This window comes from Trachemys scripta, chromosome 5 (genome assembly GCF_013100865.1).
Source record: "Trachemys scripta elegans isolate TJP31775 chromosome 5, CAS_Tse_1.0, whole genome shotgun sequence".
NCBI lineage: Eukaryota > Metazoa > Chordata > Testudines > Emydidae > Trachemys > Trachemys scripta.
Window position 1 is genome coordinate 8,578,779 of NC_048302.1, and position 20,548 is coordinate 8,599,326.

At 42.9% G+C, this 20,548-nt stretch overlaps 1 protein-coding gene across 6 annotated transcripts in view; it reads right to left on the reverse strand.

Annotated features, from left to right (window-relative positions):
* Positions 1–20,548, reverse strand: part of INTS10 (integrator complex subunit 10) — a 40,044-nt gene that overhangs the window by 794 nt on the left and 18,702 nt on the right. For 3 of the 6 annotated variants that reach the window (XM_034771622.1, XM_034771621.1, XM_034771620.1), the window contains exons 11-17: positions 20,299–20,381; positions 16,213–16,368; positions 14,271–14,379; positions 13,584–13,663; positions 12,853–13,015; positions 11,007–11,100; positions 1,989–2,066 (exon numbers count right to left, since the gene is read on the reverse strand). In XM_034771622.1, the coding sequence (XP_034627513.1) occupies positions 1,989–2,066; positions 11,007–11,100; positions 12,853–13,015; positions 13,584–13,663; positions 14,271–14,379; positions 16,213–16,368; positions 20,299–20,381 (763 nt within the window). The remainder of the gene's footprint in view (positions 1–1,988; positions 2,067–11,006; positions 11,101–12,852; positions 13,016–13,583; positions 13,664–14,270; positions 14,380–16,212; positions 16,369–20,298; positions 20,382–20,548) is intronic. The other 3 variants (XM_034771624.1, XM_034771623.1, XM_034771625.1) reach the window with 1 other exon arrangement.

Below are 20,548 nucleotides of genomic sequence, written 5' to 3' on the forward strand. Positions count from 1 at the left end.
AAAAGTTTGAGTTCCCTCCCCAGCAGCAGGGAATTGGACCTGCTCTGGGCTTATCAAGAGCAGCAGCATGAAGCTTACTAGGCTCTTGTCTGTTTCACTTCACTACTGCTAGTGGGGAAGCTCTGTGGGTGGGTGCAGAACTGAGCAGACACTTATACTAACCCCAGAGGCAGCAAGTGCCTTATGTCTGGTATCAGACTGAGGTCAGCGCCAGCAGCTCCCTCTGGAGTTGTCAGTCAGCTTCCAGGCAAGGATCAAAGGTTTCTTTTGATCACACATCCAAGACTCATACTTGTAAAGAGCACAATGGTTCTGGTAGGGCTGCACCCAAAGTGGTTCTAGCCGGAGCAGGTCATGTGATATCAGACTGCCATTCTATGGTCTGTTTTTGCTCCAGCCCCTCAACACCCACTTCCATTCCACAACTTCAGAGCCCCAACGTCCTGAACTGCTGCTGGCAGAGCAGCGTTTTGTAACACGAACGCTGGGATTCTAAGCTTGACTCTCACTGGGGTCTGGCAGGGGTCCAGAGTCCCTGACCTTGTATCATTAGTCCCTGCTCAGGGAAGAGGAGGAGGGAGTTGCTGTTTAGCAAATACCTCAGCACAAATGGGCTCTAGGGGAAGAGTGCTGGTGGGAGAATCAGTGAATTGCTGGAGTTCAGGGAGTGGGGAGGAACTAGGAGCAAATCCAATTATAACAAGGGTGGAAAGAGGCAGCAAACCATACATACCCAGAGCTGGGGGAGGGATCAGCCGAAAGGAACGATCCAGAAATTAAACCCCCAATGAAGCCCTGTCCTAAACCAAAACCAGTTATTTAAGTATTTTATCTCCTACACTGAATATTTGTATCAACAAATGGCTCCCTCTCAAAGCGAAGAGAAAACTGCCCCGGCCCTTAAAGAAATTAAAAATCAAGTCTGTTTTCATACTTTACACAGAAATAGCACATGCCACGTGGCTCTGCTAGAGCACAACGGAAAGGGAACTAATATCCAGACATCAACTCTTAACAGAGTGGGAAATCCAACTTAAAATCATATCTTGTTACCACTTTTAATGGTAATGGGAGCCAGGCACTAAAATGCTAACAAGCAGTGCTGAAAATAGAGCTCTGCACATTCAGCTTATGGGACAATCCTGCTTTCCAGTCTCTCTGCCTCAGTTTCTCACAAGCATTGATAACAGCTGTGGGCTACACACTCCGCTCTCATCTAAGGCCAGGGCTACACTACAGACCTATAGCGGTATAAGTACATCGCTCAGCGGGCTGAAGAATCCATACTCCTGAGCAACACGGTTATACTGACCTAAAGCCCCATGTAGACAGGGCTATGTCAATGGGAGCTAGGCGGTAGCTAGGTTGACAGAAGAATTCTTCCACTGACCTAGTGCTGTCTACACCAGGCATTACGTTAGCTTCACTACATCTCTTAGGAGCGTGGATTTTTCACACCCTTGAGAGATGTAGCTATGCCAGGGTAAGTTTTCAGTGTCGATCAGCCATCAGGAACTCAAAATATCAATACAAAACTTGTAATACTATTACTAGCAGCATGTAGCAGAAGCCAGTGTTTGACTTAACAGCAAGGTATGCGTTAAAGAACATTCTCAACTGCAACCAATTTGGTTGAGGAAAAGTTATTACAAGTCGATCCCATGGGGGTAGTAATAAAGTCTTGAGAAGCATTTAATAAGTTGACTAGACGTCCGTATCATCTGATCAGAATCCCTGTATTTCTGTTTAAACTTGACAGTGATTATTAAATTGAAGAACATACACACACTTGGCAACTTATGGAAAAAAACTAAACATTACAATTGTACACATGGTTTCCCAAAGGATGTAGGCACAAATGAAAGAAAAAAAGAAAAAAAAAAAAGCATGAATAAAAGTACTGAATAACAAAGGGCTGAAAACCATGGGCAGTAAAAACATGTTGACAAAACACGGCACACCATGAGCAGGGTTTTTCCGCTTGGTACCTGTCAGCAGTCTGTATGCTGGGCTGTAGTACAGGTATGAACTCCTGCTGCAGTAACCCCATGGGAGGGCTAGAAGTCCTTTAAAAAACAGCAAACAGCAGCATTCAAACAACCATACTGGCTCCCCCGTGCTGCAAAACAACGCTCCAGAAAGATACAGAAGAGAACTGGAGGGAGATCACAGTGCGACCAACTGTCCAGCTAAAGTAATGGCAGGTGACCAGGCCTTAGCCGCCTCTACCCATCACTCTAACACACCCACAACAGACCATTCCAGGGCTTGTCGTGCCACAAGTGGGTGGAAATACAATCCAATGTACAGCAGTGCTTTCCGGGACGTTTTCCTCAGCACCCATAACACAGTGGTTTTAGTGAAGAGCGGCAGGAGACCATTTTGGAAAGTGGAATGGGAAAAGAGAGGATGCTGTCGCAAGAAGAGTGACAAGCTGTTGATCCAGATTTCCGCCCTGTTTTTAAGCAGTACAATGGGGAGTATCAGACCATTTACCTTTATGCAATGGAGAACTGAGCATGCGTCATTATTACTTACCTGTAATCTCTCTTCTCTGCAGATACACACCTCAGCAACTTACTCCTCGTAGGCATTTGCTTGTTCACATGGCAATGCCAGGAGCCCCCTGAGCTCAATGTTCTATGTGGTAGGACATCCAAGAGACAGCTCTGGGCCCTCCTCCCACCCCGTGAGGAATTTAGGCTGTGCCAGTAATCTATTCCTTTTGGGCAGGAGGCAAAATGACTCCATAATAGATGGACATTCTTGAAACATATACAATAAGCAAGGGAATGTTGAGCCCTTAGGGAGCAGTAATCTGCTGAGGTGTAGGTCTGCAGAGACCAACAGTTACAGGTTTAGGTTTACCAGAGAGACCCAGCAAAGCAAAGCCCCATTCTTAGAGACTAACAAAAGCTGCAAAGATGCCTCAGAAGAAAAAACAGTGCAACCAAAACGGCAATACGCTGTGTGCGGAACATACCTTTAATAGCAAGAGCGACGCAAACCTTATCCTGGTATGTGGAGAGAGAAGCTACTGCCCCAAACAGAGACAGTCACAGAAAAGAGTGTTTTGGGCCTGTGATGTCAGGCAGTGTTTCTATAAACTTGAGGAGAAGCAAAATCCCCTTTGGCCTGAGGCCGAATGGAAGCAATGTTGTTCGGAAAACGTGCCGAAAGCACCATGGGGCTGCTTTGCACATCTCTTGAATGGGGACAGAGCAGAGCTTGTGGCCTGCAGCAGAACACCAGTAGACCTGCCAGGCTGTAGCAATGAGATGCAATCAGAGACAATTCTTTCCCAGTACATACTGAATGGGTGTAAACTAAAAATAGCTGGTTTTAGCATTCTCTAGTTAAAGTCTAGAGCGCGTTGGCAGAGTTTGTGGGGAAGGGTTTTACTGGGGTAAGCCATGGCAGTCTGATGGATTGGCTAAGACAGAACACGGTCACCAGCTCTGCAAGGAATTTAGAATGCTAGCATCACCTGCTCTTTGAAGAGCTGCATTGGGCACAATGGCCTCAAAGTTCCCTCACTCTATGGGCTAACGTCACCACCCCTGGGGAAAGTGCCCTACCTACTTGTAACGAACTCACAGGTATCAAGTGTCTCACTGGGAGCTTTCAGCAGCTTAGTTAACGAATATTCCATGACACTGCAAGAGAAGAAATGCACAGAGTCCCTCCTGACCCTAAGAAAAGGGGACTACTCCGGTGTGATACATTTCCTCTGTAGGGCCATGCTTTTAGGATGCAAGCACCTTTGCAGTGCTATGAGCTTGGAACCATCAGGAAGAGTACTGCCCACTAAGGCTGCATAGATGCCCTTCCTCATGCAACTGAAATATCATAGCAAGATTATCGAGGGATCCACGGTCCTATTGGCTGATCCATTACTTCCAGCAGAGGGACTCCTACAAGCTGGTCAAACCTGTTGGCAACAGTATATTTCCTTTCCTACAAGGCAGCTAGCAATGACTTGTGGGCACTGTCCAATTCTCCACTTACAGGGCTTCTGAATAAAGAAACATCTTGTTCCTCCCTGCTTGCTTATGTAAAACACAGTGAGTCACAAAATCATGTCTGTCACAGACGGCAGAGACTTACTAGACTGCAATCAACTTCAGATGAATTCCTGTGATGCCTCCTTTGCTATTAGCCATTTTTCAGCCAAATGCATTGGCATCTTCAGTCTAGGACATGAGCAAGGCTGGCTCCAGAGTTGGAGTGCGGATGATGACTGAGTTAGCTATTCTGCTGTCTAAGGCTCTTAAGTTCTTGGGGAGAAACTTAGCTAGACCACCAAAGAGCATTCACTCTCCAAAAAGTGTGCCCTTTCCCAATGCCCAAGCCCTTCATCCTCTCCAGAAGTCAGGCTTTAGGCAATCTGACTACATGGGAACTCCACACATCCTCTCTCCCTAGACCTTGTGTGGATTTGTCTCAGCAAGGAGAGGATTATGATAATCGAGCACAGAAACCCAACTCCTGATGCCATTTGGATGCCGGAAGGCCAACATTACGGAAACCTGCACTCAGAAAGAGGAGCTTCAGGTTCTTGTTAAACTCCACGACTTGCTGAAGGGCGCACGTGGAAGGTGATGTGTCTGTATGCACCAGTTTGGAAAAGGAACAATCCTGCGAGTAAACTTTGGTAACTGTTAGCCAAACAAGGTGAAACTTTATAAGAGAAGCCTTCTGTGCAATCAACTTGAAGGCTGCAAGCTCAGGACAGCAGGGCTGGGGACCAGAACCTAACTTGACAATCAAAGAGTCAGAGAGGTGGCCAGATCAAACTGCATAGCTACAGAAAACAAAGCCCTTTTAAAAAAAAAAAAAAAAAACACAAAGACTAAGCTCAACACTTCAGTTGAAGCAACACCTTGCGTAATGAGGATTCTGTCATGCATCACTTGTTGGGTGCATTGAGGCAACAAGGATGCTGAAGTCTTGGTGCAGAATGGCATCAGACACAGTTTTAACTTGCAGACTTTGGTGTAGTGGAATGGGCTACACAACCTCTCCTGGCAGATCTGTGCCCTCCAGAGAGACGCTGACAGTCTCAGTGCCTGCAATGGCATCTTGACATGGACTCTTTTGAGACTTTTTGTGCTAGCTTTGTAGTGGAGTTAGAAGAATTATCAGAATAGGGCTCTGAAGAGCTCTTCTCAGGAACTGAGAACTTATAGTTACATCTGTGAGCACATCTGTCAGTTCAGCCAGTTTATTTCCTTTCTCAAAGACACCAGGCATGCATGTCTGGTAGAGAGACAGAATGACCACACTCATAACAATATTTTAAGTTACTGGTTTGTTTTGCCACCTGAAAGACATGGGAAGGAGTAAAAAATATCCGGAATAGTGCTGAGCAAGAAACTCAATGCATCAAGCAATAGTTACAATACCCAAGCCTGATGTCAAGAGATGCTCTGGTGCATAAGGAGCAACATGGCATAAAACTCCACAAAGGACAACAGCCTGTGGGCAGATAAATGAAGGTCCATAAAGAGGAAGCAGGATGGGAAGCCCATAGTTTTCTGTCTGCATAGGGGGCAGAGGCAGAAAATGCTGGAGAATTCCAGAAAGGATGGTCCTAGCCCCTGCCTGCAGCCAAACCTATTGGTCCTGCCTCAGTGCTCCTGGGAGAAGGGCAGACTGTCAGGGAAAGGACAGGAGAATAAAGGTGTTGCAGAAAGGGACCTCCAAAAGATGCTTGAAGGAGAGCAGGCATGAACCCTGGGGACATCAACCTGGACACCATTGCAAGTCTGTGCCTCAGTGGCAGTCAAAATATACACCAGGACAAAGGATATTGTGAGAGGCAGAAGCCATCCAGAGACACATTGCAAAGAAATGTCACTGTCCCCAAGAGTTTTTCACTGACTGCCGTCAGAAAGGAATTAATTACAGGAGCACAGGAGGCAGCCAAGGACCTTAGTAGCAGTGGTGAGAGACACCTCAGCTGAGTCCAGCAGCTTAGAACTTTGACCTAAGGGAACTCGTGCTGAGCCCAAGCCAGATGGCCGTCCTGTGAACAGTGAAGTTCTGTACATTACAGCATTAATGTGTTACGTAAGGATCTTGCAATTAGTACATGGATCGCCTTTCATTCGTCATTCCAAATTAAGATAGAAAACCAAGGTATTAGAGATTGGCACAACAGTTCATGATGCTAATGTCAGTGCCCAAACGCCAGCCCCATGAATTTCACATGGAATGGCAAATAGTCATTTTTTTATTAGGCATTTTTAAACCTTCTCCCTTGTGATATGAGCTCACATACCAAGAAAACACTCTGGCCTGGGGTGTGGGGCAGTCTCTTGTAAAGTCTTGGTCATCTGGGCTATGGACCAACTACCCCAGGCTGTTCTAGATGAAAGGTAGTTCATACCCTCTCTGACAGGTCACATGTCCATAGCATGTGTGTGCTCTACAGCAGAGAATCCAAAGCTCAAGATGGCTACCAAAAGCAAATTCACTATCCCACCTGACCAGACTTGAGAAATTTGGTTTAGAGATAGTGGTCAAAATTTTCCAACTTGAGTACCTGAAAATGGCACCCAAATCCATATTCAGGCACCTAAGTACATGGGTTGATTTGCAGCAACACTGGGCATCCATCATCTGCCTTAGCATTACTAGGAGCTGAAGTTACTCAGCACCTTTGAAAACCAGGCCACTCAATATTAGGTGCCTAAATATGGACATAGGTGCCTATCGTCAGGCTTGCAAGTGTGAACATTCTGGCCAGTATCTATCATTTACTAATGCAGGGGGACGGGGAGCTAGGCAAAAAGTCAATCAAATAATTCAAAGGAAGAGAGGGGGAGAAGGGGGAGGGGTGTTTACTTTTCTACTGAGTAGCAGCAAAATTAGCCCACTGTGGCCTGAAATAACTGGTTCACAAAGATTAGTTAAACTAGTGGGACAGAGTTTCAGAAGCGCTCAGTACCCACAACTGGGGCCAGATTCTAAAGGAGACGTTGAGAACAGTGAGAAATTATATCAGGACAATGGGAGCTGCTGGGTGCTGAGCACTGCTGAAAATCTGGTCCAGTCTTTTGTGCAGGGCAGGACTGGAAACTGGTTCTCTTCGCCTGTTACTTCACTGCTGCTTACAAGAGCCATAATCAGGGCTAAATGCATGCACAAAGTAATATACGTTAAAAGACATACCAAATTTTGCAGTCTGGCTGCCTAAAGGTACATCATCAGAAGACTGCAACTGTGGTTGTGTGTCTACATAATATTTTTTAAACACAAATAGTAATGACTTCTATACATGCCTGTATTTCTACCAAATTGCGAAGTACCACCATGAAAGTGAGATACTTTAACAAGAGGGACCTTGTTAGTTTTTAATATTGGATAGCAAATGACAGCTGATATACCTAATCAAAACCCTGTTAAATTGTGAGATATTCCAGATTTAGAAACTTGATTCTTGCTATCCGATATTAAATTAGAAATATTTCCCTGGCTTGTGACAGTTTGAGAGTATTAAGATACTGACTAGTGAACGGCAATACAATAAAAGAAAACTCTGAGGATCTTGTAATTCGTTCTTCCAAATTTGGAAAGTGAAATATAAAAACCACAAGCTCAAGATGGAATGTTTGGATAAACTCTAGAGCTGGGTGTAGATCCGAATAAAGTTATAACTAAGATCTATTTCAGTTTACATTAGGAATGAGATTTTACTCAGAAATGTGTTCGAGGAGTAAAGAAAAAACAAATAATCAGCTTTCAAGTCAAGGTGACAAAACCACCTGCTAGGCAATTAACTGCCATTTATATTGTATTATTCTTAGGACAAGATTTTGAAAAATAGGAGCCTAAATTTAGTAATTCTTTCCTGGTCATACAGTCTCATTTTCTCCTATCCTACCGGGTCACCATTAGGCTCAGTGGACATAGCAAACAGTATAACTCTGAAGGAGGGTTTACCTACAGTGGAGCTTGAAGCTCCATTCAACTGAATGGTTGAACTCAGATGTCACTGCAGATAATCCAGCGACAGAGATAAAGGAATGTATGGAAAACCCACCAAGGGGCTGCATCACAGATGAAAGAGACATATGCCTCAGCACCCCTACCCCATCTCGTCTCCTCTATGGGCTGGAGTGGAATGTGACAAACAACATACGAATTTTACCAACCTAAATTATAAACCCACCGGCTATAATCCTTTATCTTTATGGCCAGCAAGGTCTTCCAAGCTACCCTGCCCTCATTGCAGCCTTTGAAGTACATAAACAGTAACCTATTTTCCTGAATTCCTGGGCTCAGGAGGAGAGACACAGGGTGTACCAGGCATTTTCTGCTCCCTGCTGGAGACCCCACCACATTGGGGCACCCCAATGTGTCATTGGGGGTGGGGAGGGAAGAGCACAGCGTTTAGTCTTCCAGGAGCTGCCTAGAAAGGCCACCCACCATCAGCTGCAGGGCACAGCAAGGAGCAGCAAATGCTTGGTACACCGTGGTTGCTTCTTCCAGGGGCCAGTTCTGGGTGAAGCTGGGAGAGGAGAAGAATCTCCTCATTTTAACCTGAGAAACCTGGCCTGGTCAGCACCTGACTGACTGCACCTTTTGTCAGTCAATGAAACCGTTTTGTTTACTTTGTGGATTGCCGGGCCCAGGAAGATCACCCTAAACGGAGTATGAACGGGACTTCTGCAAGACAAGGTAAGTTTGAGATGCTCCATTGGCTCAGGCAAGCCCATGACAAGGAGGAATACAATTTCCTCAGAAGGGAAGTGGAAGGTGCTGGGCAAAATGCTGGTAGAAAAGGTGGAACTCTGGATTCCCTTTAGGGAACCAATTCTGAGGGTAGGCTAGACTGCAGCATCTAGGGAAAACTCAATGTAAGGCAAAGAAACAATTAACCAAGTCACACCAACTAAAACTGCCAACTTGTAAGAAAGTAGCTTTTGGGATATTTCTCCCGTATTGCAGTGCTGGGCCCATAAGCACATTCAATACTGAGGAAAGAGCTCATTGGGAGCAACTGATCTGTCTAGGTTGTTGCTGCAAAACATCACAGAAGTCTTTTTAAGCACAAGTATGACTTGATGTCCTTCTATGGAAGAGGTCACCTTACTGCCAAAATCGCCAGGAACCAAAAGATGCAGAGCTTCCATAGAGACTTTTCTTGAAACCATTGAGTTAGATGAAGGGAACCACTTACTACTGCCTGGATTACTGCCAAGCTCTACAGGGGTACGACAGGAGAGCTGAGCTGATGTTCTGTTCTGCTGGCTGGTGGCAAACAATCTGGCACAGAACTGCTGGGGACGTGGCAAAATTCTGTAGCCTCTGCCTCCTGGAAGAAAGGTGCAGCCCAAACGTATCAGAGTGGGGAGCGGTCAGGATCCAGAAATAGGAAGGATTAGTGGGGCAATAGGAATTGGGCATCTGTACCTGTTTGCTTCCATGATACAGGAGGCAAAGTACTACCTGGACAGGAGGCCAACTAGGAAAATTCTATCTCTTGCAACAGACAATGCTGGTCTCCTCTTTCCTGGCTGGTGCAGTTAGAACACTGAGCATAATGGTTACCCAATAAGAAAAGAAGAAGGTACAACAAAACAGTATTAAACTATTGTAATTAACATGAAGCAATGCTCAGGAAGTTCCCAGGTAGCCTAGGTCTTCAGTGTTACATTTTCTAATTCTCTATATATCTGTAAAGCAGGATGGTCTCTCACTTATAGTACCATGTTTGGCACTGCTCTCCAGACTGTCAGCATCATAAAGGTCATTACTTTTGATTAGCTTTATAACCATGACCAGGAGGATCAGCACCACAGATATACTGTTAAATAATAAACTTATTAGATAATAGTTTAGGAAGAGGAGTGAAAAATGTCAGGGCCAAGGTTTGCAAAATCTGAAGCATAAAGTTAAGATCCTAAGTGCTTATTTAACCACCTAAATCTCTTTAAATGCCCCTTTTTTTTTTCTTTTTTTTTATAATGACCTGCAATGCAGCCTCGTCAACTTCAGACTGTGTCGCATATCCTTGACGAGTGCCCACTGACTTATTTTGACAGCAGGCTACCGGTTCTCCACCATCAAATAGCTGGGCACATTGCGCATACACAGAGAGAGTTTGGTCAGAGTTTTTGTAAGTTCGAAGCACCCACAGTTTCAATTACTTCAATGGGAGCTAGTGAATGCACAGCACTTTAGGTCAGGCCAGACATACTGAGGAACCTAAATATGGACTTGCAGTTAGATTCTTAAGCTCCTGTTTTTGAAAACCTTAGCCCATAAGTAGTGGGAATATTAGTAGCTAGAATATTGTTAAAAACATTGGAACTTGGCCAGGACACCAGGTTTAACACCTCAACATTTGTAAAAATGCCAGTGGCTCTCTATGACCAATTTTCTAGATCGTCAAAACGCACTTTTGCCTCCAAGATCTTGTTGACAGCACTGGTCTAGTCTGACTCAAAGGGAAGTCTGCTTCCTACTGACTTACCAAAATGATTTCCTGCAGCACCTTGTAATAAGCAAGCCTGATTCTGCTTAGCTTGTGAGCTCAGATGAGATGAAAACCCACTGGCTCCAGGCAGAGGTTTAATTAAATTTACTCCAAGTGTAATTCACACATAGCTCCATGTGAGCTTTCATAACTGTATAAAAGGGAGCTTCCTCTTAATAATTGCAATTATAGTTCTTAACATGTTCTACCTAATGCCTAAATAGTTAAGAATACTGTTACTGTGCCAGTTTCAGAATGAAAAAGTAATACAGTACCCCGTCAATACCAGTTATTCCAATGCAACACAATTCAAAAAATGCAGTTAGACAAGTTTAAAGTTGAAGTGTACCAAAAAGCCCTGAATTTGGTGGAAGAGACACAAACCCATGGTCTTGTTTGACCTCCTAAATGTTAGAAATACTGTATCACAAGCATACTAGCCATAAGCTCATATAAATCAAACAGACAACCCAGAATGCATTTCAGATCATTTCAAATAAACAAATTTTTTTCCCCTTACTTGATTAACATTCCTTGATTTGGCAGCAACTCCAGATGAATCTTCCCTCCTTCTTGTGTTCTTAAATAGGCAAATTCTTCCAGCATATCAATATCTGTAGAAAAGGTTCAGGACTTCATAGGGGGGAAAAAATGATAACACACAGATCTTCATAAAGCAATCTCACCAAAAAAAATGAAGATTGAACCAACACTATACCTGCTGAAAGACCAGCCAGAGATAAGACAAAGTTATCTGTAACACACAGTTCTTTGATATACAAACAAAACATTGGTAGTTTAACACAGTGGTTCTCAACCTTTCCAGACTACTGTACCCTGTTCAGGAGTCTGTACCCTGTTCAGGAGTCTGATTTGTCTTGTGTACCCCCAAGTTACACCTCACTTAAAAACTACTTGTTTACAAAATCAGACATAAAAATACAAAAGTGACATTGCACACTATTCCTGAAAAACTGCTTACTTCCTCATTTTTACCATATAATTATAAAATAAATCAATTGGAATATAAATATTGTACTTACATTGCAGTGTATAGTATGTACAGCAGTATAAACAAGTCGTTGTTTGTATGAAATTTTAGTTTGTACTGACATCGCTAGTACTTTTTATGTTGCCTGTTGTAAACCTAGGCAAATATAGATGAGTTGATGTACCCCCTGGAAGACCTCTGCGTATCCCCAGGGACATGCATAAACCAGTGGTTCTCAACTAAGGGTAACACACTTACCATGTTACTAAAGTCCTCCAAATATTGTACAGATATTTTTAAGGTACAGTTCACCCACACAAGTCAGGATCATCACATATGTGCAAGTAGACAGAAAAGCTCTTTTTTCTGTGCAACATGGCATCAAACTAAATGTACAAGTTTTCAGACTAGGATTGAGGAGGAAGTGACACTAAATTGTATTGGTGCATACTAGCCGTTTTACAACCATCGTCTTAGCTTTTTCCCCTCCCCTCATTCTCTTGTTTTTGTGTCTCTTTTCTTCTTCATATTTACCTTTTCTTCCTTCTCAATTCCTATGTTCTAATTCAGTGGTTTTCAAGCTTTTTTTATTTGTGGACCCCTAAAAAATTTCAGATGGAGGTGATGACCCATTTAGAAATCTTAAACCACAGACCAGAGGCTGAAAACCACTGCCCTAATTTGTTCCCTTAACATCTCCCACAGTTGCTGCTCACAAGAACAGAATTTTAGTTAGGGGTCCACAATTGTAGTTAGACCCACCTCATTTAATAATTATTGCAATTAGATACCAGTCTAGTTATACACTTAGCTGACCATATATGCATTTGACATTTGTGTGCATAAATCAGATGTATTTTGTATGAACGTGCATACACCTAATTCTGAAAATATGACCCAAACAGCTGCAAAGTGAAAGTGACAAGATTTTGGATCTCTGAAGCATGGATACCACATACTTTTCACTTTGCTGTTCCCACCCAGGAGCATAGCTGAAAAACTCCAGCGTAATGGCCCAGCGTAACTCCTGATTGTAATGGAAGTGCTGAGAGACTTATTTGTAATAGCACAAGCAACTGCCATTTTATAAATCTGAGGAGCGTCAGCAATGTAGGGATGTATATTTTCCAGGTACCAGCAGCAATCACACATCCATTTTATAGCCAGTTCTACTCTGATTTACACTTCATGCATTCCCATAGATTACAAAAGGTTTGTTTGGTACATAATTAAATGCAGAATTTGGTCTCTCGGAAAAGCAGATAAATATTTTCATAAGTGACTATTTCCTACAACCTAATGGATGGTTTTAGATGACAGAGGACTCTGCATTGTTTTTTGCGGCACTGATAGTTTTTAATAGGAAAAAGGATACTTGTAACATAGTTGAAAAAATTCTCATACTGGAAGTTTCCCTGCTGACAGATTTTGTTGATGGCTTTCAGGAACAAGTTCTCCCCCCTTGGCCATTCATGCTGAAGCAAAACGATCACGTGACCCAAAGCCATATCATCCCTGTTATCTGTGAAAGCTCTCAGCTATATATATATATATATATATATATATATATATATATTAAAAAAAAAAGATTCACACTGTATGAATCAGTAACATCACAACAGATTACTACATTCAGTGTCCAAAACTAACAGTGGTGGCAGAGACTACGTGCTTATTAATAGTTGCTAAAGTACGGCAAGATCCTGGGATGAGTGAGAGGGCAGCTGTTGTTGTTGAGGGTTGCTAACATGGGGAAATGGGGAATTCAACCTCTCCTTCTAAGTTAGTCACTTCTGCCCATGCCAAATAGGGAGAGGGAAAGAGGATATTCGTTCCCTCCCAATCCAAAGTGCACAAACTGTCCCCTGGTACTAACAAACCACACGTCATGTTTTCCTGGATACAAAAAGCCTCAGTGGTCCCCCACCCAGCTGCCAAAACCTCTATCCATTCTGACTGCCAAATGAGTAGCACAAAAGATACTGTTACCAAGGCACCGTACTAGATGTGGACAAGGAGGGAGCAGTGCCACATCATTTCAGGAACAGTGCAGCATAATTTAGATCTAAGATGCGCATAGAATATGGAGCTTTGACAATAACTTACCTTAAAACAGGCCAACAATAAATGGAGGCAATATGGCATAATAGCTTTACTGGTACATGGCCAAAGTTTTAGATCAGAACCTGTAACACAGAAATTATATTACATAGTTATGCATGTCACATAATCCTATCATTTTGATTAAAAGGTCAGAATGGGAAACAGGAGGCACAAACCTGCAATTACCTAATCCCATGCCTCAATCAGAATGATTAAAATGTAAAATAATATTAAAAAGCCCGTCTTCTTTTCTTCTTTCTTGTGCTATGACTGTGTATTCTGCTACACAGTAAAGTGATGTTGATGACATGGCATTTACAAGACACAAAGAAGGAAAAGGAATACCATCTCTTTCCACGGTAATAATGTACAGTTTCTTTTCTTTAGGATATAGACAAGTGTGTCCTAAAACTATGCTTAGAGTATTTTGTAATCAGGTTTGTCCTGGCAGTACTGGTTCAGGGGGAAACCAATGTTCTCCTGTTGATGTCAGAGATTTCACGCTACAATGCAACATAAGGAAAACTCTGAAACTTAGTACACACATAAGTGACTGAACTGACATACAATATATATATTGCAACATTTTCCAGAGCAGAGGGTATAAGGATTTTACTACAATCTATGTCACTGGGAATCTCACAATTCCTAGACAGCTGTTCAGAAGTGAAACCCAAAAAATCCCCATACCTTTCCTGAATTTAGACTTCACTTTAGGCTGCTCCTCTTGTGTTTTACCCCCTTCTTGTATGGGAAGTACCATGTAGCACATGAGGTCAAGTACTTTTTCACATGTCAACTACAAGAGAAAATATAAAAGATGAATAATCCCAAAATTCTAAATTTAAAATGAAATCCAGATTTATCAGTAACAGAACAATGAATTCGAACTCTTGCAGTAGGCAGCAGAAATGGGAACTCGAAGATCTCTAAGGCTACATCTACACTACGGGGGGGGGTCGATTTAAGATACGCAAATTCAGCTACGTGAATAGCGTAGCTGAATTCGACGTATTGCAGCCGACTTACCCCGCTGTGAGGACGGCGGCAAAATCGACCTCTGCGGCTTCCCGTCGACGGCACTTACTCCCACCTCCGCTGGTGGAGTAAGAGCGTCGATTCGGGGATCGATTGTCGCGTCCCGATGGGACGCGATAAATCGATCCCCGAGAGGTCGATTTCTACCCGCCGATTCAGGCGGGTAGTGTAGACCTAGCCTAATAGAATTTACAATCTATAATGGACTAGTGGGCAAAGTAATCTAATTTGTCTGGACAAAGGGAAAAAGATGTAATATGAATTGATGAAATTACCCCCTTTCACAGTGGATGCTTAGTTCTTTCACAGTGTTTTTTCTTTCAACAGTGCAAGAATAGTCCATTGGTAATTTAAAATGAATTTACTTTTAGAGTTCAAATTGTTTGCACTGTTTCTGGAAGTTTTTAATAAAAATAAGGCTTTTTCCGTCCCTGTTTAGAGAAATTATTCCCCAAAAGTCAAAACTGCAATCTGATAGCACTGCAGAAATGCTGTAAACCCTACTCCTAATTTATTAAGAAATAAAAGTGTACAAGAGGGATATATAATCAGATAAATCAATTTTAAAGACACCTAAGGATTTCAAATGAAAAAGTTATCTGTAGGGGAGGAAACATGGGCCAGTGGAGAGAGCGTAGGATGGAACTCAAGTGACCTAGATTTTATTCTCCGCTTCACCACTGACCTGCCATATGACCCTGGGCAAGTCACTTCAGAGAGCTCTCCTGCCGACAAAAAACGCCCACCCCCCACGAGCGGCAGCGGCTTTGTTGTCAGGAGAGCACTCCTGCCGACAAAGCGCTGTTCATGCCGGCGCTTTTCATCCGTAAAACTTTTGTCCTTCAGGGATGTGCGTGTATTTTTTTTTTTTTTTTTTTAAAACATCCCTGGACGACAAAAGTTTTGCCGACAAAGTGCCAGTGTAGACGAAGCCTAAATTTCTGGGACATGGAATAATACTGCATTTGTATCCCGCATAGCGCCCTGGGCCCCATGTTGACTGTGACCTATATGCACTACTGGAGTAATAACAACAAGGTATAACACACATATTCCAAAGCTAAATTGCATTAAGAGGTCACGCCAGAGGATATGATTCTCCAAGTCTGCTGAGTTATCAGGTGGCAACTCTTTTCTATGAACATATTCCAAAAAGTAAGATTATGTTTCCAATAACCCCTTCACCACCACCCAGACATTCCCCCCCTCCCCAGCATACTCTTAATCACCTCCATGTGGTCAGCGCTAAAAACTAAGGTGAAGCATATATGTCAACAATAAAAGTAAGAATCCGGAGACAAAGGCTGCCATTATCAAACGTACTGTTAAAAAAAGGAAGGTAATTCAAAATTAAGGTCAATTAACAAATAACTCAAATTCAAACTCACAGCTGCCAAATAGAACGCATTTCACATGATACACATTTGGCTGCTCTGTCACGCATTCAGGGGGCGTGGGCAGAGATGCAGTGCCCTCCTGGCGTCAGGTGGCATGTCTGATCTCCTGCTGGAAACAGGCTAGCTTGGGGCCCCCAGGGAGGACTGGCAGATGGAGGGGAAGGCCTGGAGAAGCGAGGCCGGTAGGCTGTACTTACTCTGTATTCTCCAAGGGCGAAGTGGCAAGTAGCTAACTGGATAAGTGCTCTCTGATTCTCTAGTAGGGATCCTTGTCCTGTGAGCTGCTGCTGAGAATGAGATCCCTGGAGAGCTGCTACGTGATGTAGGCTGGTAACTGCTTTTTTATACTGACCCTTATAAAAAATAATTTAAAAGAACATCAGAACTTCTCACACACAATTTATAAAGAAATAAAGGAGACAATCCTACCTTAGAAAGTCTCCAAAGCCAAGGTTATCCAAGTAGTGAAGATTTCACAATGTCATGCTAATTAAGCTAGGACATGGTAAAAGAGGGGTTTGAATGGTACATTTGGGAGCTTGTGACAAGGGAAGATATAGGCCTAATTTTGAAAAAAAAATAAAAAAATATTCTCTTTATATGTATTTAAATTGGATTTTTAATTAGATTTGTTTCAAATTAAAATTTGACTTTACAACCAGGGTCTCAAGGGTTAACTAATCATTTATTTTGGAGCCATTTAAGTCCACTGAAAAAGTCTGTTCACTATATTGGAATGGATCTGCAAGAGTCAAGCATTGCACGTGTCTGCAGTTTTCATGGTATATGTTGCCCAAAACTGACTAAGCTAAATTGCTGTTTATTTCATTATTGGTAAAATAATTCTAGATCAAAGAAAACCTTACTTGTCTCTTTCTCTCCCTATCTTCTTGCATACACAGTTTTTGTACCTGCTAGATTGGAAGATTCTCTCTTAATTGCTAATTAGACATACAACGGTCTGTAGTGGAAGGACAGATTTTAAGTTCTTTAAAAATTCAAAACAGCGTTTTTTATGGCATACTGCCTGAAGAACAGAATGATTTACCGAACAAACACTGTACTGGAAGAGTGGCAGCTTGTGCGCTTAACAAAATGAGGCTTCCTCGGTGGATCTGACCATTTCCAGAACCAGTAACTCCTGTGCAAGACCTGGGGAAACTGCCAGTTCCTAGCATATAGGAGCATCATCTGGGGCCACAAATTCTGAATTTATCCACAATCAATGTGTGTCTACAGGGATGGGGGAAGAGGGAAAGGTGGGTAGACTCTGAAATCCTCTAAGCCAAAGCTACAACCTCTCACTTGGTAAGAGATATTGGAGACTTGGGATTAGGGGCCATACATTCTGGGCAACTGCTGACTCCGCCAATGGTAGGAAACAACAAGCCATGCTCTGGATGGAGCAAGAAACATTTCTGTTTAGAGAAGACGAATTATTAAAAGCCTCCCAATTAAAAAAAAAAAAATAGTGAGAAGGTAAAAACCAAAATTCAAAGGGAAAAACTAGCTATAAAGCTCTCACACAGAGCAGTTTTCACCTAAGGAGACATACTGATTACCACAGCACCTGAATATGGGAAATGAGAGAGAGAACTACATTGCTCAGTAGACTGACCCTCTTCTAAGGCATTATTACACATTGTATTCACTTTGTCTTCACCTGCTGATGGTAATTCAGAACAGCCAGCTAGCCTGACCTGGGTGCACTGGACATTTTGACTTTATACGAGCACGTTTCACATTCTAGGTAACCCCTTTACAAAGCATATCAGTAACACTCTGATGGCAGTCCTTGTGCCTGCCACCGTGTCGTGGGCATTAGAATGTCAGCCAAGATACAAGGGAGCTAGCTTGTGAACTATTAGGAATGAGTCATGGGACCTTTACCTTCTGTGGGGACAGCCACCCAGCAGGGGCAGTCTTGCAGGGCCTGTAGGAAGCATTACCAATGACACCATGCCAAAAGCTAAACTAATGTATTTCAAGACGTTTACCTTGCCCAAAAGCTTATGGATAAGATTTTATGGGAATCCCATTCTTAACAAGCCTCCAGCACACTGTAGAACTTTGCAGTGAGATGGAAGTAGATAATACTCAGTCCTGCTTTGTGCAGGGGATTGGACTAGATGACCTCTTGAGTTCCCTTCCAGTCCTACAACTCTATAAGTAGCACAGTACCAAGCAAGGAGTCAGCTCTCTTATCTATGTGCCCTTCCAAGCAGAGGACTCGGCTGTATTTTTTTAGCAAACCTCAGTCAAGTTTAACCTCATCACTCAAGGCCCACTCTAAGCAGTCTTAAGGGAAACCTGGGTACAGGGAAAGACCAAGAACTACTTTGTCAGGATACTCTTAATCTCTCTTTTTAAAAAAATATTGTAATTTTCCATTTAAAATAGCAGGAATGACCAAAGCATATGAAACTACTAGGTGACTTTTGTTATATGCTTATTTACATTGAGATTGCAAAGAGAAAATTAAAAAATTGCTCCAAGAAAACCATTCCTAACAGCAAGAGAGCAGCAAAATGCAATGTGTCACTAAGGCCTAGTCTACATTTAAAACTTACACTGGCATATCTATGTTGGTTAGGAGTATGATTTTTTTAAAGTAACATAGCTATGCCAGCATAAGTCAAGGAATAGATGCACTTATACTGACATAAAAGTGTTTTTGCCAGCATAGCTTATGTATCTTGGGGAACTGGAGTAAGCTATGCAGAAGTGTTTTTATGCCAGTAAAACTGCATCTACACTAGAAGAGTTTGCTGGTATAATTATACCGCTATAGGTATGTGAGCAAAAAATTTCTAGAGACGACAAGGCCTCAGTCAACCGAAAATCAGATTAAGTAAGGGAAAAACACAGGATAGGTTGCTTTGAAACATTCTGAAATTTTGCATTCAAAATACAAGTAAATTAAGAAAATTGTGGGTGTTATGGCTATTATTTTTATGACTATTATGTGTTACTGTTTGATCATTGTTATGCTTGATCATGGTTAGATGATTCAAAGGTTCTTTCCTGCAGGCATTCCCCTCACATCCCTCTGCAGGAAGGCAGGCAATGGCTTTCGAAAACCCAACCACCAGTACTTAACTGACAAAATAGGTGTTAATGCCTTTGAAGTTTTGTCTTTGACCAACCTGGACACAACAGCTGATTTGGGAGGGAGGGGCTTCAGATGGGAACATGGAACAAAGCACTGTTAAGTAGATAAAAACCTGAGGCCCTGAGCTCAAGGATGGGGCAGTGTCAGCAGGGAAGCAGATAAAACCCCAGTCCCCAGAGGAAGAGATAGCTGAGATGCAAGGGCCTTCTTCAAGCGGAGCATAGCGAATACAGCACTAGGACTCATGAGACCTGGGTTCTATTCCCTGCTCTACTACTAGTCTGCTGGGTAACCTGGGGCAAGTCACGTCACCCTTCTGGGCCTCAGTTTCTCCAACTGAAAAATGGGGATAATGATATTGACCTCTACAAAGTTCTTTGGGATCTACTAATGACAGGTGCTTTATAAGAGGTAAGTATTATTTTTATTTATTATTAGGTCAGATATATGCATGTAAGCCTTTTGTTGCTTTAACCCAGTGGTCCCCAACGCAGTGCCTGTGGGTGCCATGGCGCCCGCCAGGGCATCTATGTGCACCCACCTACTGGCCGCCGGACAAGCAGCCGCTGAAATGCTGCCGAGAAGCAGGAACGTCAAGAAGCGGTGCCGCTGAAATGCTGCTGATTTTCGGCGGTGACGCTGCTTCTTGGCAGCATTTCGGCAGCAATGCTTCTTGGCGTTGCCGCTTCTTGGTGGCATCTCGGCGACTGCTTGTCCGGCGGCCAGGCTCCTCGGCGGCTAGTCGTCCGGCGCCCACCAAACGGAAAGGTTGGGGACCACTGCTTTAACCCTTTTTTATTCTGATTGCTATGTCCTATGGATAAATAAAGACTTTGGGGTGGGGGGGAGGAGAAGAAGAAGGTGGTGCTCAGAGTGACTGCATTTATCTACTGTTCACAGCTTCCAAAAGGAAGTCTCTTGCATAAGCCAAACCCAGCTGGGCCTGCTAAGGAAACAGTTGACAGACAGGGGTGCTTGTAGGCCAGGGACCTGCTCTGTGGGTAGGAGAATTGAGGGATTCCACCTTGAGAGGAGTGAAGAAACAGGGCCTGCTACCTGAAAGGGTGCACTAGAGAGAAATGTAAGAGGGATCAAAGATGCAGCTAGCCAGGACACAAATCCATTAGGTCGAAGGGCTATGTAAAAGTCTAAGTCTCATTCTTTCATTTACCTGGTAAATGATCATATCTGTGAGGAAGATTCGTAACCAAAGCCAGGTATCTGTCTTCCACGACAAGCAAATTCTTGTGAATTCTGTGGAAACAATCAGACAGTAGTCTTAAGGGTGGGAGGGGAAGCATTGCAAAACTTTTGTTTAAAAGGCATCTAATAATAATAATAAAACTGAAAAATAATAAGACGGAACAAAAACATTTTCAACATAGGACAATTTCTAATCCACCATTTTTCTATTTATCATG